General features: G+C 48.5%; 1 protein-coding gene across 7 annotated transcripts in view; it reads right to left on the bottom strand.

Annotated features, from left to right (window-relative positions):
• Positions 1 to 17426, bottom strand: part of SYT17 (synaptotagmin 17) — a 47826-nt gene that overhangs the window by 13109 nt on the left and 17291 nt on the right. For 6 of the 7 annotated variants that reach the window (XM_066977910.1, XM_048060682.2, XM_066977913.1 and 3 more), the window contains 2 exons: positions 11155 to 11275; positions 10192 to 10347 (listed from right to left, as the gene is read on the bottom strand). The exons of the other annotated variant lie outside the window; for it this stretch is intronic. In XM_066977910.1, coding sequence (XP_066834011.1) covers positions 10192 to 10347; positions 11155 to 11275 — 277 coding nt within the window. The remainder of the gene's footprint in view (positions 1 to 10191; positions 10348 to 11154; positions 11276 to 17426) is intronic. 7 annotated transcript variants of the gene reach the window in all.

Below are 17426 nucleotides of genomic sequence, written 5' to 3'. Positions count from 1 at the left end.
TCCTCTTGCAGCCATTACTTTTCTCAGTCAAACAAACAAGGAACTGTTTCCTCAAGCACCGACCAGCGTGTGCCGGCCACCACCTCGGGAGGAGGAAAGCCCTGGCTCTTCCTTTTCACCTCCTGCACCAGGCAGAGGAGCCCCTGCAGCTCCGGTCCCACAGGCCAGCGGCCGGGCACTGCTCCAGGCCGTGGGTAGGCCACGAGCGGGCTGAGCCACGCTGCCTGAGGTCTGAGCACTGCCTTCCAGTGGCCAAAGGGAGTTCAGAGGAGATTTCAGACTAAATGTGCTCCTAACTCCGTGGGGCTGCTCGGAACCAGACAATGAGGTAATTACCGTGTGGGTCTTTCAGAGCGACCCGGCCTCTGGTTGCGGACAGGTAGGCACTGCTTTGCAGTTAAGAAACCTATTTTCCTGACAGAAGCCACACACCTGATCTCATCAGCTCTCTTTCCACCATCGCAGTAACTTACACAATAGCAACATCCATTTCCAGGCCAACAAAGAGCAAAAAGCAATTAAGGAAGCAGAGGTCAAACCAATTCCTTCTGCAGCTGCTCTTTACTGAGGGATGCATTTGGAATCAGAAACACTTCTTAAAAAAAATAATCTCTTTCTAGTAGAAATGCTGAAATATAAAAGAAAATTGGGTTCACTCATGTCCATTAAAAGGGTTGAATTCTTGAGGACAAGCACTGTGATGTAAATCAAACATTTCTATGCTACCTGCTTATTGATGCATTGATCCTAAGTGATCCATATCAAACTAGTGGCAGCCTGCGTACTCAGGGAAGCTTTGCCCTGGGGCAGGGACCAGTGCAGCAGCCACAGGATGGCCCATTCCCCACCGGGCTCCTGCACAGGACAGGCTGAATAGCGCCCCAGGGCCAGGCTGGGCACAACCACACAACCACAACTGCCATCAGCCTGACGCCATCACTCCAAAAACTGGCTCTGGTGTGAGCTTTCCCTCCTCTCCTCCCAGCCTTTGTCACATCAAATTGCTTTTAACCGGTTGACAGCTTTGCCTGTTGCTGTGCCACCAGGCACTTGCCTCTGACCCCTGAGTTTGCCTGGACGGCGTCAGCCCAGGCACTGGATCCAGCCAAAACGCCCTTTGCCTTCCTCTGCCTCTGTGCTGACACTTCCACACAAGTTCTTGTGAAGAGCATGACAGCAAGATATTAGTGATTTATGACCGATGCACACAGTAAAGTTTAAGCTGGCATTTCAAATATAAATTCCTCCTTTAACTGAGCATAACAGCAGCCCTGAAATAGCCAGGAAGACGTACTAACTCACAACATTTTCTTAAGCTATCTGCAGAAGCATTTTGCTTAGCTGAGACCACGCAGCATCTGCATCCCCTGAAAGCCCCAGGCCAGATGTGCCCGAGCTTTTCCCAGCACCGTGGTGCTGAGCGCCCCTGCTGCCACCTGCAGGCGTGCTGGGCCCAGGGCCCCAGCCCCAGAGCCTCCCCCAGGCACTGACCCCAGAGCTGGCAGACAAATCCCAGCACACAGCAGCGGGTGGGCACGAAGAATATAACTTCTCCAGCCTCCTCCATCAGTTACCTGCAAGGCAAGTGGAACCTCACAACTCCGAGAGAGGGGACAAATGGCAAGCAGGAATCCGCCTCTGGTTTTTCATCTGTGTTCTCCTTCAGGTTAGACATCAAGCAGAACACCTTGACCCAATTTATACGTCTGCCATCAGCTTATTTACAGAATATTCTCTAACAAATAACCCCTAAAGTGTGGTGGCTTCACATTTATCAATTTAATCTCCACCAGGCTCCAACTTGCATGTGAAGCTCATTTCCCAGCATCTCCTTCATCCTCTGTGGACGCCCAGCTGCAGCTGCAATCTGAACCAACCGAGCGCGTGGCCAAATCCTAGCCATGCACGTACCCATCTGCTGCTTCACAGGGAAACCACCACCAATTCAAGGGAACTTTCTCTGGAAAACCATTTTCTCTCCTCATCCTGCTGCAAGGGCAACCCCAGTGCTCCAGCTGGAGCACGTGCAGACAACTGAGAAGAGGCAAAACCAATTTACAAACTCCTGCGTGGCTTTCTCCTGGTAAACGGCACTTTGTGGCATTCACAACAGCAAATCGATTATACAAAGCCCTTTTTTTTTTCCTTACATGTCCAATCATTTGTTTTCTAATTAAACAGATCTAATCAAAGCAGAGCTCCAAGTAGCCAAGTTACACGCAGAAATTAAAGCAGCGACCAGAGAAGCGTGTGCTGTCCCAAAGGGCGCTGCGGGGCTCAGCCCCCTGGCAGCTCAGATCCCTTCCAGGTCAGGGGCATTTAACCAGCACAGTATTTCATACCCAGTGGTTAGAAAGCAAATTCCTAACCTGTGCCAGCAAGGCAAGCACGTTACCAGTCTCCTCACCTGTCATAGATGGACCATTGGAAACAAATGAGGGGGAAAAAACAAAACAAAACAAAAACACTAAGACATGGAAATACAGAGGTCAGATTTACACACAGAGCATTATGCCTCGATGCAATCGAGCTTTCATAGCTTTGGAGGCAAAGCAGACAAGGCAGCAAGCCCCAGCGCAGAAGCATCCCAGCTGGGAGGGGGGCAGCGCGCTCCCGCACCTCCGGCAGCCGCAGGCATTTCATCTCCAGGCTGCCCCGCCGCCTCAGCAGCTAGCGCCAAGCAGATTTCTCCTCATTTGATACACAGGAAGATTACACCCAGTGAGACGCTTCAGCAATTTCTTTCACCGTGGCATGAGCAAAACAAGATAAAGGAGCAAGGTTGAGAGAGGCGTGACTGTTTAATTTAATGGGCTTGGGAAAATCAGCGAGTGCTGGAGGTTGGCCTGGAGAAAGGAAGTTTTGGTTCTTTCCTTAGGAGAAAAAAGATTCCTAAAAAATTCTAGAGACGTCCAGAAAAATACTATTCTGCCATGCCTGCAGTGATGCACATACTGAAGGCACAGACTTCTTATTAACAAGGTCAGTCAGATTGAAGAGTCTTCACTCTGCCTTGCTTGCAAGCAACAGATTGGCTTGGGAAGCACAAACATCTTGGTGCTCTCGCCACTATTAATCCTGTCTCACTCATGAAAATGGACAGTCTGTGCAAAAAGCTAAACCCTGCCCCAAGCATCTTCCCTGAGCAGCCCAAAATATGCGGTACAGGCAGGGGCTGCCGGACCCCTGGCATCACAGGGAGACCAGTATCTTCTCACCACAACAGCTTGCCCACAGCCTCAAGGTCGTATCTGATTATTTTTATAATAATCCTGGGTGTGGTTGCTTGGTCCTATCACCCCAAGAGCAGAGATGCCCTTGCAGGACCTGCCGGGTCACGTTGTGTGGAGCAAAGCAGCAGCACCGTTGTTCTCGCTAGAGCTGGGCACAAACCATATGGTGCCCAGTGCATAAATGCATTTAGTATTTTATAATGCCAGACACAAAGGCCAATTTCTGATCTAAATTAAACAGGTATAAATCCTGAGAAAATCCTCTGCTGACATCAATGTTTTTCTTTTTATTCGCTTTGACTAAGAATAGGATTACACAGATTTAAACACAGATTAGATTCCACTTCTGACCTGCAATATTTATATATTCCTGACATATGGAATATATAGATACCCCAGTGCTTCAGAAGCACAGGTCTAATAGAAAAAATTTCTAGCAGCAAATTGCCTATCTATTCATCTAAGAGAGATTATGGTACCCAACACGATACCACTAAAAATCAGAAGCCACCTCTTATTCCTGTGCGCCAGCACAGAGAAAAAATGAATTTGATTCTTATTAAAGGGGACAGTTTTTCCCTATACATGTGTGCAAAAGACAGTGCCTGAATATATATATATATATATATTTAATAAAAAGCAATAGGAGAAACAAGAGATCAGCATCTGAAGCAGCAAGTCAGAAATTAGATGTGTAATGACCCCAAACAGATTGGGTTTTCCATCCCTGCAAATGGGCACCTGAAGATGATGAAAGCATGACCTTCAGATGCCAACATACAGACAGGCAAATCAAAATTCACACGTATTTCCAGAGAAGCCTGAGGCCAAATCCATTATTTGCCTTCAACCTGGTCAGCTAACTCGAACATTTGGAAATCAGCCTGTGAATTAAAAAAATACCATTAAAAAGCCTCGATATGTCTCCATCCCATTCCCGGGACTCTTAAAAATCTCATGCAGTCCCAGCAAAAACCAAAAGCATCACCCTGTCTCCAAAGCCTACACCATGAGTCTGACCACTCATCCAGGATGAATGAGTTAGTTTTATTTCAAGCTGCTTTGGGTAAACGTGGATTTGGGCTCTCTAAGCCTTCGGTACAAGGGTTTGCCTGTCTGCCTAGCTTTGGCTCACCTGGAAGGTGTGGTGCTGATGAAGACCTTCAGCTTTGGCCCATCTCTCCAGGGTTTTCTGCCCGGTGAAAGTTGCTCTCCCCTTCATCTACACCAATAACTGTCCCAGAAACACTGTCGCGTGGATCAAGAGCACCCCAAACCATTTTCTACCATGCAAAAAATACTCAGTAGACAGTGCACAAAATCAAACGGGTTTGTACCAGACCATCTCCACCAGCCACAAGAGCAAAGGGCTACAGTTGTGAGCCTGTGCTCCCAAGTGTCTGTCTGTGCCTTTAGTGACTGCTTATTCCAGACCTTGATCCACCTGAAATATCCGCCTCCAGCAAGAAGTCAGGATTTCAAGGGAGACCCTGTTCTTCCCTTCTCACGCTGTAATGGCACAGAAGGAATGAATATGCTCCAGCAGGCAGTATTTCCTCAAAAAGAAATCATTTCAGCCAAAGCAAACTGAACTACCCCAAACTAAACCATTATCAACACATCCTGATCAGGATTTTTCTTCCTCTAAAAATTCAGATTTCATTAAATGGTCCTTAAATTTTCCCAAAGGCCAAGGGAAAGGGAAAATGAGGCAGTAGAGGAACAAGGTATATTACTATTGAACAGCAATCTGTTATTTTAATTAAGCACTCTCTATTAACTGGAAGTTAATTAGAGCCGCGGGATAAAGCATCAGCGTGATCTTGTGGGCTGAAGACATGAATTGTAACAGCACTTAGTGTTGTTGTCAGAGCCCCCATAGTGTGTGGAAGCCCTTGAAACCACGGGTGTAGGTGTTTGTCCTGGTTCCAGTTAGGACAGAGTTAATTTTCCTCCTAGTAGCTGGTAGGGTGTTATGTTTTGGATTAGGATGAGAAGAGCGCTGATAACACGCTGATGTTTTAATTGTTGCAGAGCAGTGTTTACACCAGGCCAAGGACTTTTCGGCTTCTCGCTCTGTCCTGCCAGCGAGCAGGCTGGGGGTGCAGCAGGAGCTGGGAGGGGACAGACCCAGGACAGCTGACCCAAACTGGCCAAAGGGGTATTCCATACCATCTGGCGTCATGCTAAACAATATATAGGGGTGGCTGGCCGGGGTGGGGGGCCGGCTGCTCGGGGATAGGCTGGGCATCGGTCAGCGGGTGGTGAGCAATTGCATTGTGCATCACTTGTTTCTTACACATTATTATTGTTAATACTATTACCATTATCACTATTATTATTATTATTGTTATTATTATTTTCCTGTCTTAATAAACTGTCTTTATCTCAACTCACAGGCTTCACTTTCCCGTTTCTCTCCCCCATCCCAGAGAGGGAGGGGGGAGGGTGAGCGAACGGCTGTGTGGTGTTTAGCTGCCAGCCGGGTTAAACCACAACAGTGTTCAATATCCCTCTGTTCAACAACAAGTCCTTGAGAACTCAAAAAACAAACAAACAAAACAAAAAAGAACAAAGAAAAACAGCTTGGTCCTAAATCAGCATTAAAGCATACTGAACAGTGAAGAGACTCATAAAATCCTACAAATGGTTCAGAAGATAAAGTGCCTGCAAGCTGTAAGCGTTCAGAAGATGTTAACGAGTCACCAAGATGCGGTTTGCCCCGGAGCTCTGGTGGTTTTTATTGGGCCATCTGGGCTTTGCTGCAACGCAAACAGCATTACCGCCGATTGTTATTAACAACGTTATAATCATTAACAAAATACCACAGTGCTCAGATTTCAGGTGTCATCTTACCTCCTGCCTGGCTGCCGGGGCTTTTGGAAGGTTAGGCTGGGATTTAGAGGACAGCCTGCCCAAAACCCCTTCAGCGGGGAGAGCACACCTCTACACGCCAGCATCCAGCCCTTTGGAGCACAGACCCTGACGTTGCACCTCAAATATCTCTTTCTGTGCTCCGAAGTGCCCTCAGAGCATCACTGGAAGGCAGCAGCTGACAGCCCTGCTGCTGGGACCAAATTCCACACTCCCCTTACCAAGCGACAAGGAACAATTAATGCCTTTGTTCACAGGTATATCTGGCTAGGAGAACATGTCCTTGAAAGCCCTGTTTGTCTGCAAGAGACAAATTCTGCCTGCAGCGAAGCAGAAGATGGCCCATGGCCACGCTGCCAAAAGCAGCACGCGGAACAAAGCACCACACCGAAACGTGCCTGTCTGCCACCATCTGGAAACAGATGCTCATCACCTAGACAAGGTGTTTGGTGGAGTAAATTAAAAATCAAACATCCTCCCCACGAGGTGTTGCCTCATTGATTATCTTTTTACCAAGTACCAATCATTTTCCTGGTTTTATCCTCTTTTGGCGAGAAGCCATGTACAGCTGACATTCTGGTGGAGACAGCCTCCCCCTGAGCTCATCCCACCTCATTTTAGGCATCAGGGTGGGACACTGAGGCAGTGACACCTCCAGCAAGCATCCGAGGTAGGCACAGAAGGGAAGGCAGACAGAGAACTTGTACAGGGGACCCTGCCCCAACGGAGAAGGAAGGAGAAGCACTTTGGTCTGTAAATGCCAACAATTTCCAGTGTACAATGATGATATACCCAAGGAGGATAAAACATCTAAGAACTGGTCCAGAATGCCCCAAACCTCAGCTAAGGCAGTTTGTGTGCCCTGACCTGGAGGCACATACTGCCTGTCTCCCTCAGAGGCTATACTTCAACCCCACGGTCAGTCCAAAGGACAGGACACCACAAGGAAAACAGCAGAGAGGTGGCTTTTAGAGAGCTGCCCATTTTCAGGGTTGGCATGCGCTGTCTTTGGGAAAGCCACAGGAAAAACATGCACAAATTGTTATTACAGTGCACTGAAAGCCAGACAGTCTATTCAAGACAAAAAAAAAAAAAGCCACCACCACGGAAAAAATAATAATCATACTTTGTCTAGATAGCGCATCACTCTGTGGTGGAGCTACACAGAGGGAGGCAGGAGCCCCAGCTGATAGGGACTGGCACGGCTCCACTGGCTTCAAATGAAGCCAAGCCAATATAAAGACAGCTGCAGACTGGGTCCAAAATATGAAGCCACAAAAAGGGCTCCTTTAAATTATTGAAGATATACTCGATTTCTGGCTCCCGCAACAGCTTTTGCAGCTCCCTATCCATTCAAAGCATCATCAGCCACCCTTCAAGCAGGATTATTTTCCTTTTCAATTGGACTTCGACTCAACAGCAAATTTAATTAACTGACCTAATGGACTAGAGCTGTGGATTGAAAAAATAAAAAAAAAAACATCAACTCCCACAAAACAAACAACAAAAAGAACCACCATTTCAGCAAAAACAAAACAAAACAACCTAGAGCAAAAATGTGGCTTGTGCTCCTGCTTTGTAGAGATGCAAAATACCAACAAGACCTGAGCTGTGTTCCTCACACTGTAAGGTCTAGAGAGCTCCTCTGCTTTGGCAACCATTTGTTCTTTGTTGTCTTGTAATGGAAGATCCCAAAGCCCTTTACCGGCTTCCCCAACGTGCCAAGAGCAGGCTACGTGGGGAATGCTGCCTTCCCCATCCCGGGACTTTCATTTCACTAAAACCACAAATCACCCATCAGTGCCACGGTTCCTGCTGGTGACACACTTCCACCAGTGTACAGAGACTGAACGTGGCTCTCAGCCTTCACCACCACTACGTCCCCAGGACCACGACATCCCCGTGATGCCACAGGTGTCTGCGCAGGCTTCCTCAAACGTCCTCATGATGGGACAGGTCTCGTTTCCTCTGCTAACCGGACAGGAGGCTCACAGCAGACCAGCGAGCAGAAGACTGTAAACACAGCGATGTGAGTGACACCTCTCTATGCTGGTGCCCACAAACCCCATGAGTGCCTGAGCTGATCTCTACACACTTGGCTTTTGGACTCTTCCCACTGGTGCCTGCTAGCAGCTACTGCTGGAGACAGGACGGAGCTGCATGGAGCTTTGGTTTCTCCTGGAATGACAGATTCAGGCTGCTCTCAACTTGCTGCATGACCTTGGGCAGTCTCTTTGTTTGATCCCTTCCCGTCTCATCCAGACGGCCACCTCCACGGTCACAGCACCACTCACCTCCCATCAGACAACAGAGTCCCAACTGCAGCAACGATGCCCACAGCCATGCCATGCCCGCATCATCCCTCAGCAGCAACAAGAACTTGGCCCCGCTGCTCCTCTGTGCACTCCTCACCAGCTCTGGAGCTGCCATTGACATTTCTGGATTATTTATTGCAACTTTCAAAGCAAGCACCGCGTTACTTAACAGCGAAGTGCCACTTAAAAGACATGCCACTGAGATCCGGCTGCATTACGTATGGTTATGAATCAACTAGCTTCCAAGTGACTTATTTTAAAATACATCCATTTGCACACAACAACAAAAAAGTAAAATAAATCAGGCATCCATGCATCAATGCCAACTTCATCAGCTGCTGTGAGAAGCATTGCATTCCACTCATCCTCCCTGATTGCGCAGAACTGATACTGTTTGCCTTCTGTTGTTCTCTTAGAAAAAGGGGAAAACAAAGAAAAAGAGTATTTCACATCTGTCGCGTGAGCACCTGACAGAAGCTTCCAAGAACAAATTCATCACTGCACGTGAAAGGTACAGTCAAGAACGATGTGCACGCAAAGCAGTGATTAATTAGGCTTTTTGCTGAGGAAATTTTCGTACATGAAGGGTAGGATTTAAATCACTGATCAGCATCACTTCTGCTACGACACGTTTGGAAACAAGTTAATGGGTTGGAATTAGGCTCGTGTGCAGGCTGTGACACCTGTATCTGCCACGTAAGAAATAAAGTAAGAAAATACTTCAAAATATTTTCTTTCAGATGCAGATTCCTTTCTCTTCTTCAAAAAGACAGTGAGTAATGGGTGGAAAGCTGTGAAAAATAGAAGTAAAAAAAAGGTTTGGGAAGCACAGGAACCCAGAGTGGCCAAGGGTGCAGGTATGTCCCCAAATCCACCACTTGGACCCAGCTCTTGGGCACCTGCGGTGAAGTTGTGCTGTGGGAGGAAAACCCACCACCTCCTGGGGGTCCCACACTTCCATGGAGAAGCAGAAAAAGTCATCAGCCACAGCGGTCTCTACAGCAGTGCTGCCTGGAGGTCCACAACGCTGTCTCAGCTCTACCAGAGCTGCCCAACTCCCAGCCTACAGCACATCCCCACACTGTGCTACATTGGCTCTGAACAGCACACCCAAGTGCCAGTTTCTACTGAACGTTTTCATAGCTAGAGAACAAAAATAAGAGATTCAGAACCAATATAAAGTAATAATTCCTATCCAAGCCAAGCATTTCCAGTGCTGGCAGAGCTCTCATGTGAGGTTAGCACCTGCGAGGTCTGGGGACCCCATCTGCGATGCTCCTCCGGGCTTTTCCCCAAATCCCAGCCTCTCAAAAACAGAGATATGAACGAACCCACTAATGGAAGAGGTGATGTCAGTGTCAAACACCTGTACCTGCCTAATCTCCCAGGCAAAAGTTATCTTTGCCAATGCTTGGGCTTCAGTATCACTCAGTGCTCCTCTCTCATTTGTCCAATTTTTGACTTTATGTCAAGTTGGCTACTGCCAAGAAGTATAGTTAATGCACAAAACCGTTCCCAATGGCACCAATCAAGCACAGAACAGCCATGGTGCTTCCCCAGCAGCTCCAGCCTTCAGCTGGGAAAGGCTTATGCAGAAGACAGCATGCTGACTGAGCTTCCCTGGAGGCTCCAGCGCTGGTTGCCTGTTGCACCGCAGTTACCAGACAGGCACCACCCTGCACGGGTTCCTCTGCACACCTGCAACTACTTCTTCATTCACCTCGGAGACAACCAAGGCCATGCTAGACCAATAACGGCAGCACATTTACCTGTGAACACCAAGCTGGCATTTTCCAGTTCTTCTTGGGGAACCTTGAAGCTGAAGGACTCGTTGTAAAAGGGATCTATGGTCCCTCGCATGCAGGAGGTTTTCTTGGTTTTGGTTAACTTCAATCCATGAACAAGCTGAATTTTCACAAAGGGATCTGACAAAAATATGAAAAAAACACAGGCTGCAAGTTACTGGTGCAGTGAGCTGATGCTCTGGTTCGGGAAGGTTCTGCACAGCTGGGCATGCGGGAGTGGGGCTGGACCACGCTGGAGAATGGCACTGGGAAAGGAGCAGGACTCGTACCGCCACACAGTGGAGAGACAAAAGTCGGGCAGCTGGCTCAGAAATGCTCCCTGCCAAAACCACGCTGAGCACAATTAATGACAGCCTCGACTCAGACCAAATGCACTGCTCTTTCTGGAAAATGCCAATGTTCTGGCAGCATCAGCAGTTGGGGCAGGGAGCATGGCAAAAACCCATCAGGACATGTGCATGAAGCAATTACCAGCTCAGAAACAGCAGGGAACAACGCATGGACACTGTAAAAACTGAACATCGCCTCCAGAGCAGCTAGTTACCCTAAATAAAACCACTGCAATATTAACATTCATGCAGTGCTTGGCACCTGCAAAACAGAGCACAGCCTTAAATGGGCTGCCTTAACAGCACGAAGCGTCGGGGTAGGCTGGGCTCCTGGTTTCTCACTTCGCTCTGGGTCAGAGATTTTGACTTTAAGCAAGATGAAGGTATTCATACTCTCTATTTTTGCTCAGGGTAAATGTTCTGGACACTGGTTATTGGTAGCTATACATATAAAATGAATATCTGCTGCATCTATTAATAGGAACTGAGCATCCAAACCCTCTTGGGTCCCCACCCAAATTGCAGGCTTGCTGCCGATCTGCTTTAGAAGTACATACAAGCTGTGCATGAGTAATGTGAGAAATACCCTGCCCTTTACCTGAACCTTGGCTCATGTCTGTCTGAAGAAGCTGTTTTGCTCTAATGATGTCCACGTTCAGTCTTCCTGCGCTGGGTAGGTAGTTTAGTGACAACAGCAGCTCCCCCAGCTCGACTTCATTCTACAGGGAAAAGGCAATGTGGAAATTCAGAACAAAGCTTGGAGGGGAAGAAAAGAGCAGGAAGATAAATTAAATAAAACCCATTTGCCTGAGTGCCTGAAAAACAAATTTTAGTCACACTCTAAGCTGCAACCAAGAACCATCTGGTGGTATCTTGTGCTGAGCAGAAACAAGAAACAATACTATCCCCAGACAAAGATCTGTTCCTTAAACCTCTGACCACTCATCAGCTTTTCAGAAGACACTGCAAAGAGGACCTATATGGAGGAATGAATACAGGGTCAGTAATTTCTACTCCCCTTCATTTTGAGTAGTTCCAGGTGGAACTACCTGTAGTTCCATCAGCCTCACCTCCTGATTAATGCACACAACATGGACCCCATTGGAGAAGGCCTTCTCCTCCCTCCCCAGCCCCCATGGACCACCACCAGCCACCTGGGAGCTTCAGGTATGGTTCAGGCAGGAGATGATTAATGCATCCCTGGGGCACATGAAGAAATCCAGAGACATCCCCTTGGTACCTGGCTCTGTCCTATGCAGAGACCACAGCAGGATGCACTGCTGCATGCCCAGCTTAACCCTGCCCTTGCTTCTTGTCAGGCTATATCACAGCCATCGCTTCACTTGAATATAGCTGTTCAGGCGTTATTTCTTTTCCTTTCACTTAATGGTGCTTAAAAACAGTAATTAAAATAAATAAATAAATAAATATGGAGAACTGAAAGCGCTGCTCCTCAGACATGGCAGCACAGAACAACCTCTTCCCCTTAGCACAATGTGGCTCAGAGACGCTGCTGTTCTCGGATGCAAAATAAGCACACGGAAGCAATGCTGGAGGTGCAGAGCACACCCACCTGCCCTGGCAGGTCACCGCTCCTTCAAAGTTGTCCCGGGTCCATGCAGGAGCCCAGCACTAGCTCTGCATCCCTGATGGCAGTGTAAGTCAAAGCCCAGCCAAGACGTGACCGCCACCGCCCGCTCACAGGAGAAGAGGAGCTGCTGCGGTACTGCAATCATAGCAAAAGGCTTAAATATCTTTAACGGTGCCCCAAATATTAGATTACAGAAATCACAAAGTGACTGGCTAGGCAATAAAGAAAAAAAAGCTCTGAGACACAGCAACAACCTGAGCTGGCCCAAAGAACCAAATTCATCAGCAGATGGGTCAGCACACCCGGTGCCCACCCCAGGCAGAGCTGCGAACACGAGCGCACCCAAATTCTCTCCAGGCACCCAGGTCCTCAGCGTGGCACGGGGCTGCACCCGCTGCCTGGCAGGAAGGCAGCACACCAGCAGCTCCTGCTGCCCGCCGGCCATTCGGCTCCTCGCCTAACAAGCCCAGCACTAAATCTGACGTCAGGTAATCATATTAAAAGTTCTCCCCCAGGCATTTTGTCTCCTCTGTTCCCGTTGACTACTCCCGGCAAAGGCAGCAGGATGCGCTCGGCATGCAGGAGCAGGTGGCAGGCTGAGGGAGCCCTGCACCTCCGATGCAATACAATCTATTTTTATTTATTTATTTATTTATTTGCCTTCAATGGAAAATATGCCAACAGGCTGCCTGATCCTAAGCCAAAACCACGTGCCCTATTCACACACTTAACTGCCCCAAAGCCACGCCAGCAGCATCAACCCCCAACTAGCCATCCTGATGGCACCTCTGCACCTTTCCTACAGCCTCTCTCCCATGCCATAAAAAGCATCTGATTTCTTAACCTTAACTCTTTTCGTCACAGCATCTCTTGGGTCGCATTACGTGGCAGGATGTGATTACACAGCACATGGACTCCTATCCACCATGTGCTGCAAACTGTTCTGCTGCTGCTGCAGTACTTGTGCTTTTCCTGGAAGGCAACTTGCTTCCATCAGCCTTCATGAAGCCCCACATCACAGTTCTCTTCAAAATATGGTATTTTCAATTATTTCAATCAGAAATACATTTCCCAGCACCTGACCCAACACATACCCAGTGCTCACAACCCTTGGAAGGTCAAGCCACACCTAAACAAACCATTGTGCCCACCTGTAGCACAAGGTAAGGATCTAGGAATCTAGGACAGCATCACACGCAAGGTAATTTACATGACCAATTCTATCATCTTTGCTTTGATCTTCCCCCAAAACCTCTGACACATTTATCACTGAGAATGGTGACCCCAAGCAGGACCATGGTAGCAGACCTGGCCAGGAGCCCATGGGCAGCACAAAGCCACCCCGATGCTGTCACTCAGGATGACTTCTCCTTCCCCCCTCCTGGCTAACAAACCACAAGGGCTAATCTCAAAGTTCACACCTGGCTTGTAAAATCTATTACCAGCATGGTAACGAAGCACTCAGCACCCACAGCACACAAACAGGGTCCGCCTAAGATATCCCTCAACCTCAGCTCATTTTTTTATAACACCAACAACGTTTTTAATGCATCCAGGCTTGTTTTCTGCTCGCATTCACTGCTGTGCTGGGCTCTACGCAGACTTTAATTCCTAGAAATTCAGGTACATATAGACAGCACAAATTAGGAAACTAATTAGTGATGCTATTACCAGCTGGGAAGAGACAGTCAAACAGTTTAGCCTGTAAATATCAAGTTCCTGACACAGCCAGGAGGCAGGCTGACACTGGGCAGGAAGGTAGGACTTTTCAGATCACCTCAAACTTAGAGTGCTGGAGATCCACGTTAAAATTTGGGGTAATTACTTCTGGACCCACCCATGGTGGAACCTGTGGACCTTAACCAAGACGTGCAGGAATTAAGAGGCTCCTCGGCCAAAGGAGAGGCTGCAGGAAGGGGTCTCCCTGGGAGGCGAGGGGAGGCTCAGCAGGGACACGCAGGTCTCCCCCAAGGGTCTGCACCAATGGGAGCAAAATTGCTCCATTTTTTACACCCACAAAAATCAGGCTAGGTTCCCTTGAAGCCAAGCCAAGTTTATTCAAAGAGCTCCTGCAATGTAAGCACCATGGTGCTGCCCAACATGAGACCTTGCTGGGGAAAGGTAAAGCTAAATCCCTGATTTTCAGCAGGACCCAATCTACCAGGGATATCGGCAGCTCTGCAAGAACCTTTTTGACGGTTTGGGCATATATTTGAGTGAGGAGAGATATAAAACGCTATATTTTGTAAGTGTGATCCAACAAAGTCAGAAGACTACAACTGGCTTTAATGAGTCTCAGCTCAGGCTTAAATTCCCAAATCCCAGTAGTGCCTTCTGTCTCTTGCTGCTTTTCAACTGTGTCCAGATTTTTGCTAATTATCTTAGGGGAAGTAAGGTACAAGCCAGCCCAGAAAGACCACGGCAGGATGAGTGTGCTCAAAAACAAAGCAGCCCCATGGCAAGGCGGAACAACAAAAGTGTTCCTGGTGATAACAAAAGGTGCTTTCAGAAGGAAACCCAGCTCCCCGAATAGCTTACAGTATGAGTGACTCAGACCTTTAAAAGCACTTAACTCAAGCAGTGAACTGCCTCTGATCCTATAAACACATTATTTCTACTTTAGCTGCAATGATCTAGGAAACATGTCTCAAATCCTGCCACAGTGGCCAGGGGGACACCAAGCGCACAAGAAAACATCTGTGGTTGGTAGCTACCATGCGTTTCTCCCCAGAACATCGGAGGAGCACCTCCACCCTGTGATGCCCAACCACACTCAGCAGCCTTCCCCTGTTCTTTGGTCACTTGTCATTTGCCGTCGTTGTTAAGCAACAGGCAAGGACCCAGCTGGGTGCTCCAAGAAGCCCTAGGCACAAGGAGGTGCACCTCCTCACGTTTTTGCTCCCCGCTCTTTCCCCAGCAAGCTCACACCAGGTGTGCCCTTGCTGACGTGACAGCCTCACTAAGGCACGCTGATGGCACACTTTGTGTTGGACGGGGAAATGGGGATGTAGGCAGAGGAGCTGCTTAAAGGACTCGGTGCTCAGCAGGCAGAACAGAGATAACTGGGGAGCTTCTGGAGTTCACCGTACGATGGACAAAAAGGACCCTTCTCATTACAGGACGGGCAGGAGACCCAGCTCAGGGATGGATGCATGGATGTAGAGGTCTCATGTGGCTGGTGGGGCCCGCAGGGCTGGCCAGGGTGCTCCTCCAGCACACGGACCTGCTGAGCTTGGGCACCCACACTGCGCAGCCGTAACCACTGACCCCCGTGGCCACCATGCTGTTCATAGGTATTTTTATCAGCAAGAATAACGTCAAGGCATGTTTTCCTGGGGAGACTCCAGGCACAGCAGCACGGCTGTTGTTCTGTGGCACACCGAAGCCTCCCCAAATCTCACACCCATGTATCGGCTGAGCGCAGAAGAGAGGGATGCGAGCTTAAGCACAAGACGTGTCACCGGCACATTGGTCATGGCAGGGGGGGAAGTGTCTGAATTTTCCTTTTCCTCCGTCTTTGCATCGGAAAACTGAAACGCTGCTGGTTTTGCCTATGTGAACACAAGATGTTCACAGAACACAATGTGCAGAGGTGCCCCTCAGGCACGGCTGCGCAAAGGCATGGTTGAGTTACCATTATTATGCTGATGACGTGCTGATTTGTGCTGAGATCCCAGATGACCCTGGGAAAGCAATTTCCTGTTTGATTAGGTGCCTAAGTGACACAAGCCTAGATGTCTGAGACTCTCCTGAAGCTCTCATTTACATTTCACTCCTGGCTGTTTCCCTCCACAGCCTATTTCACAGCCAGCCTTGGGCTCGCCTTGATCCAGAACCTTCTACCTTTACTACTTGGGTTGAACCAAACACACAAAAGATATATTTTTTTTCCCTCTTCTGTCCTCTCTGAAACACAACAAGGCTGTCCCAAGGGAAAAAGAGTTTTTAATTAATGCCACTTGCACATCTTGTTTGGATCAGGGCAATTCCTTACTCGCAGCCCCCCCCCCCAGCTGTTCATTTCGTACTGCTACAACACCAGCAAAATCCTGCAGCTAAAAACTCTCCCCAGTTCCCGACGGGAACCAGAGCACATTACATCAGCACAGACATCTATGCAACGCTCCTAATGAAGTTTCAGATTGATTTTCCTCCTCAAGGTTATCTGTGATGATACCTCCAGGCACAGCAGAAAACTGATGGCTTAGAACAGTTTGCTCTAACAGGCTCTCTACAGCATCCCGTGACACACAGCAATTATTTCTGGAAGGCTGGGCTATTAAGGACCAGAACCTGAAATATATACACACACATATATACATATATAGACAGATAAATATATACACACACACCAATGGAGAAGAATGTTACCTGTGTAACAGGCTGAGCAGATACATAATGAAGAGAGTCACAAAATCCTTTCTAAAGTCTTTGCAAATTCACATGGCCATGAGGAAACCATTTATTCCCACCCACCCTCCCAGGAGATACTGCCCATCTCGAGGTTCTCTGATACTTTTGAGCTTTCTGGCAACAGGACAAAAGCAGCTCACGAACGGCGCGTTTAGAGGAGCCGTGGCACAAGTCCTGCTTCTGTAGACACAGACCTCGGGGTAAGGGAGGTTCGCAGGCGTTTGCTCTCTGCGTGGCACCTGCAGCAATGCTGCGGCTGGAGCAGTTCCCCCAGCTCTGCCAGACCCATCAGCATCCTCTATAATGACACCAGCGAGGAGAAGCAGCTTCTCATTTTCACCTCACATGGGGAGGCAGTGCGAGGGGAACTGCCCACAGGGCCAGGGACCCGTCCCTAGAGGAAGGACTGTTTCTGATCCGGATCCCTGGGCTGTACGAGTCAAACAGCCCTGACGCTTCAGCCATAAAGCAAGGATCCATCTGGGAATCTGAAACAGGAGCAGAACGGCCACCTGCCACCTGTTCCCACCAGCAACTGCAAGAGGAGGTATCTCTGATTTGCCTCTCTCATGAAAAAGCCTCCGGGCACAAGATGCAAGGTTTCCTGCGGGGAGCACCAGCACCTCCTCTGGGCTCCGCCTCAACAAAATAATCCCCGCAGCATCGCGGTCCTCTGCAAAAAGGGCAAGGAGTGACTGACACACGGGTGAAGGGAGGAGGTGACTGAGGTGACAGCTGGAAGCAGAAGAGACAGATGAGGGCAAAAAGAGAAAATGTTCAGGAAGAAAAACTTCCCAGTGCTGGGGCTTTAAAGACTCAAAAAGGGGGGAAACCAACCAACCAAAAAAAAAAAATCTGGAATGGAC

This window comes from Anser cygnoides, chromosome 15 (genome assembly GCF_040182565.1).
Source record: "Anser cygnoides isolate HZ-2024a breed goose chromosome 15, Taihu_goose_T2T_genome, whole genome shotgun sequence".
Classification (NCBI taxonomy): Eukaryota; Metazoa; Chordata; class Aves; order Anseriformes; family Anatidae; genus Anser; species Anser cygnoides.
The sequence above is the reverse complement of the archived record's forward strand: the minus strand, read 5'-3'. Positions and strand labels throughout refer to the sequence as shown.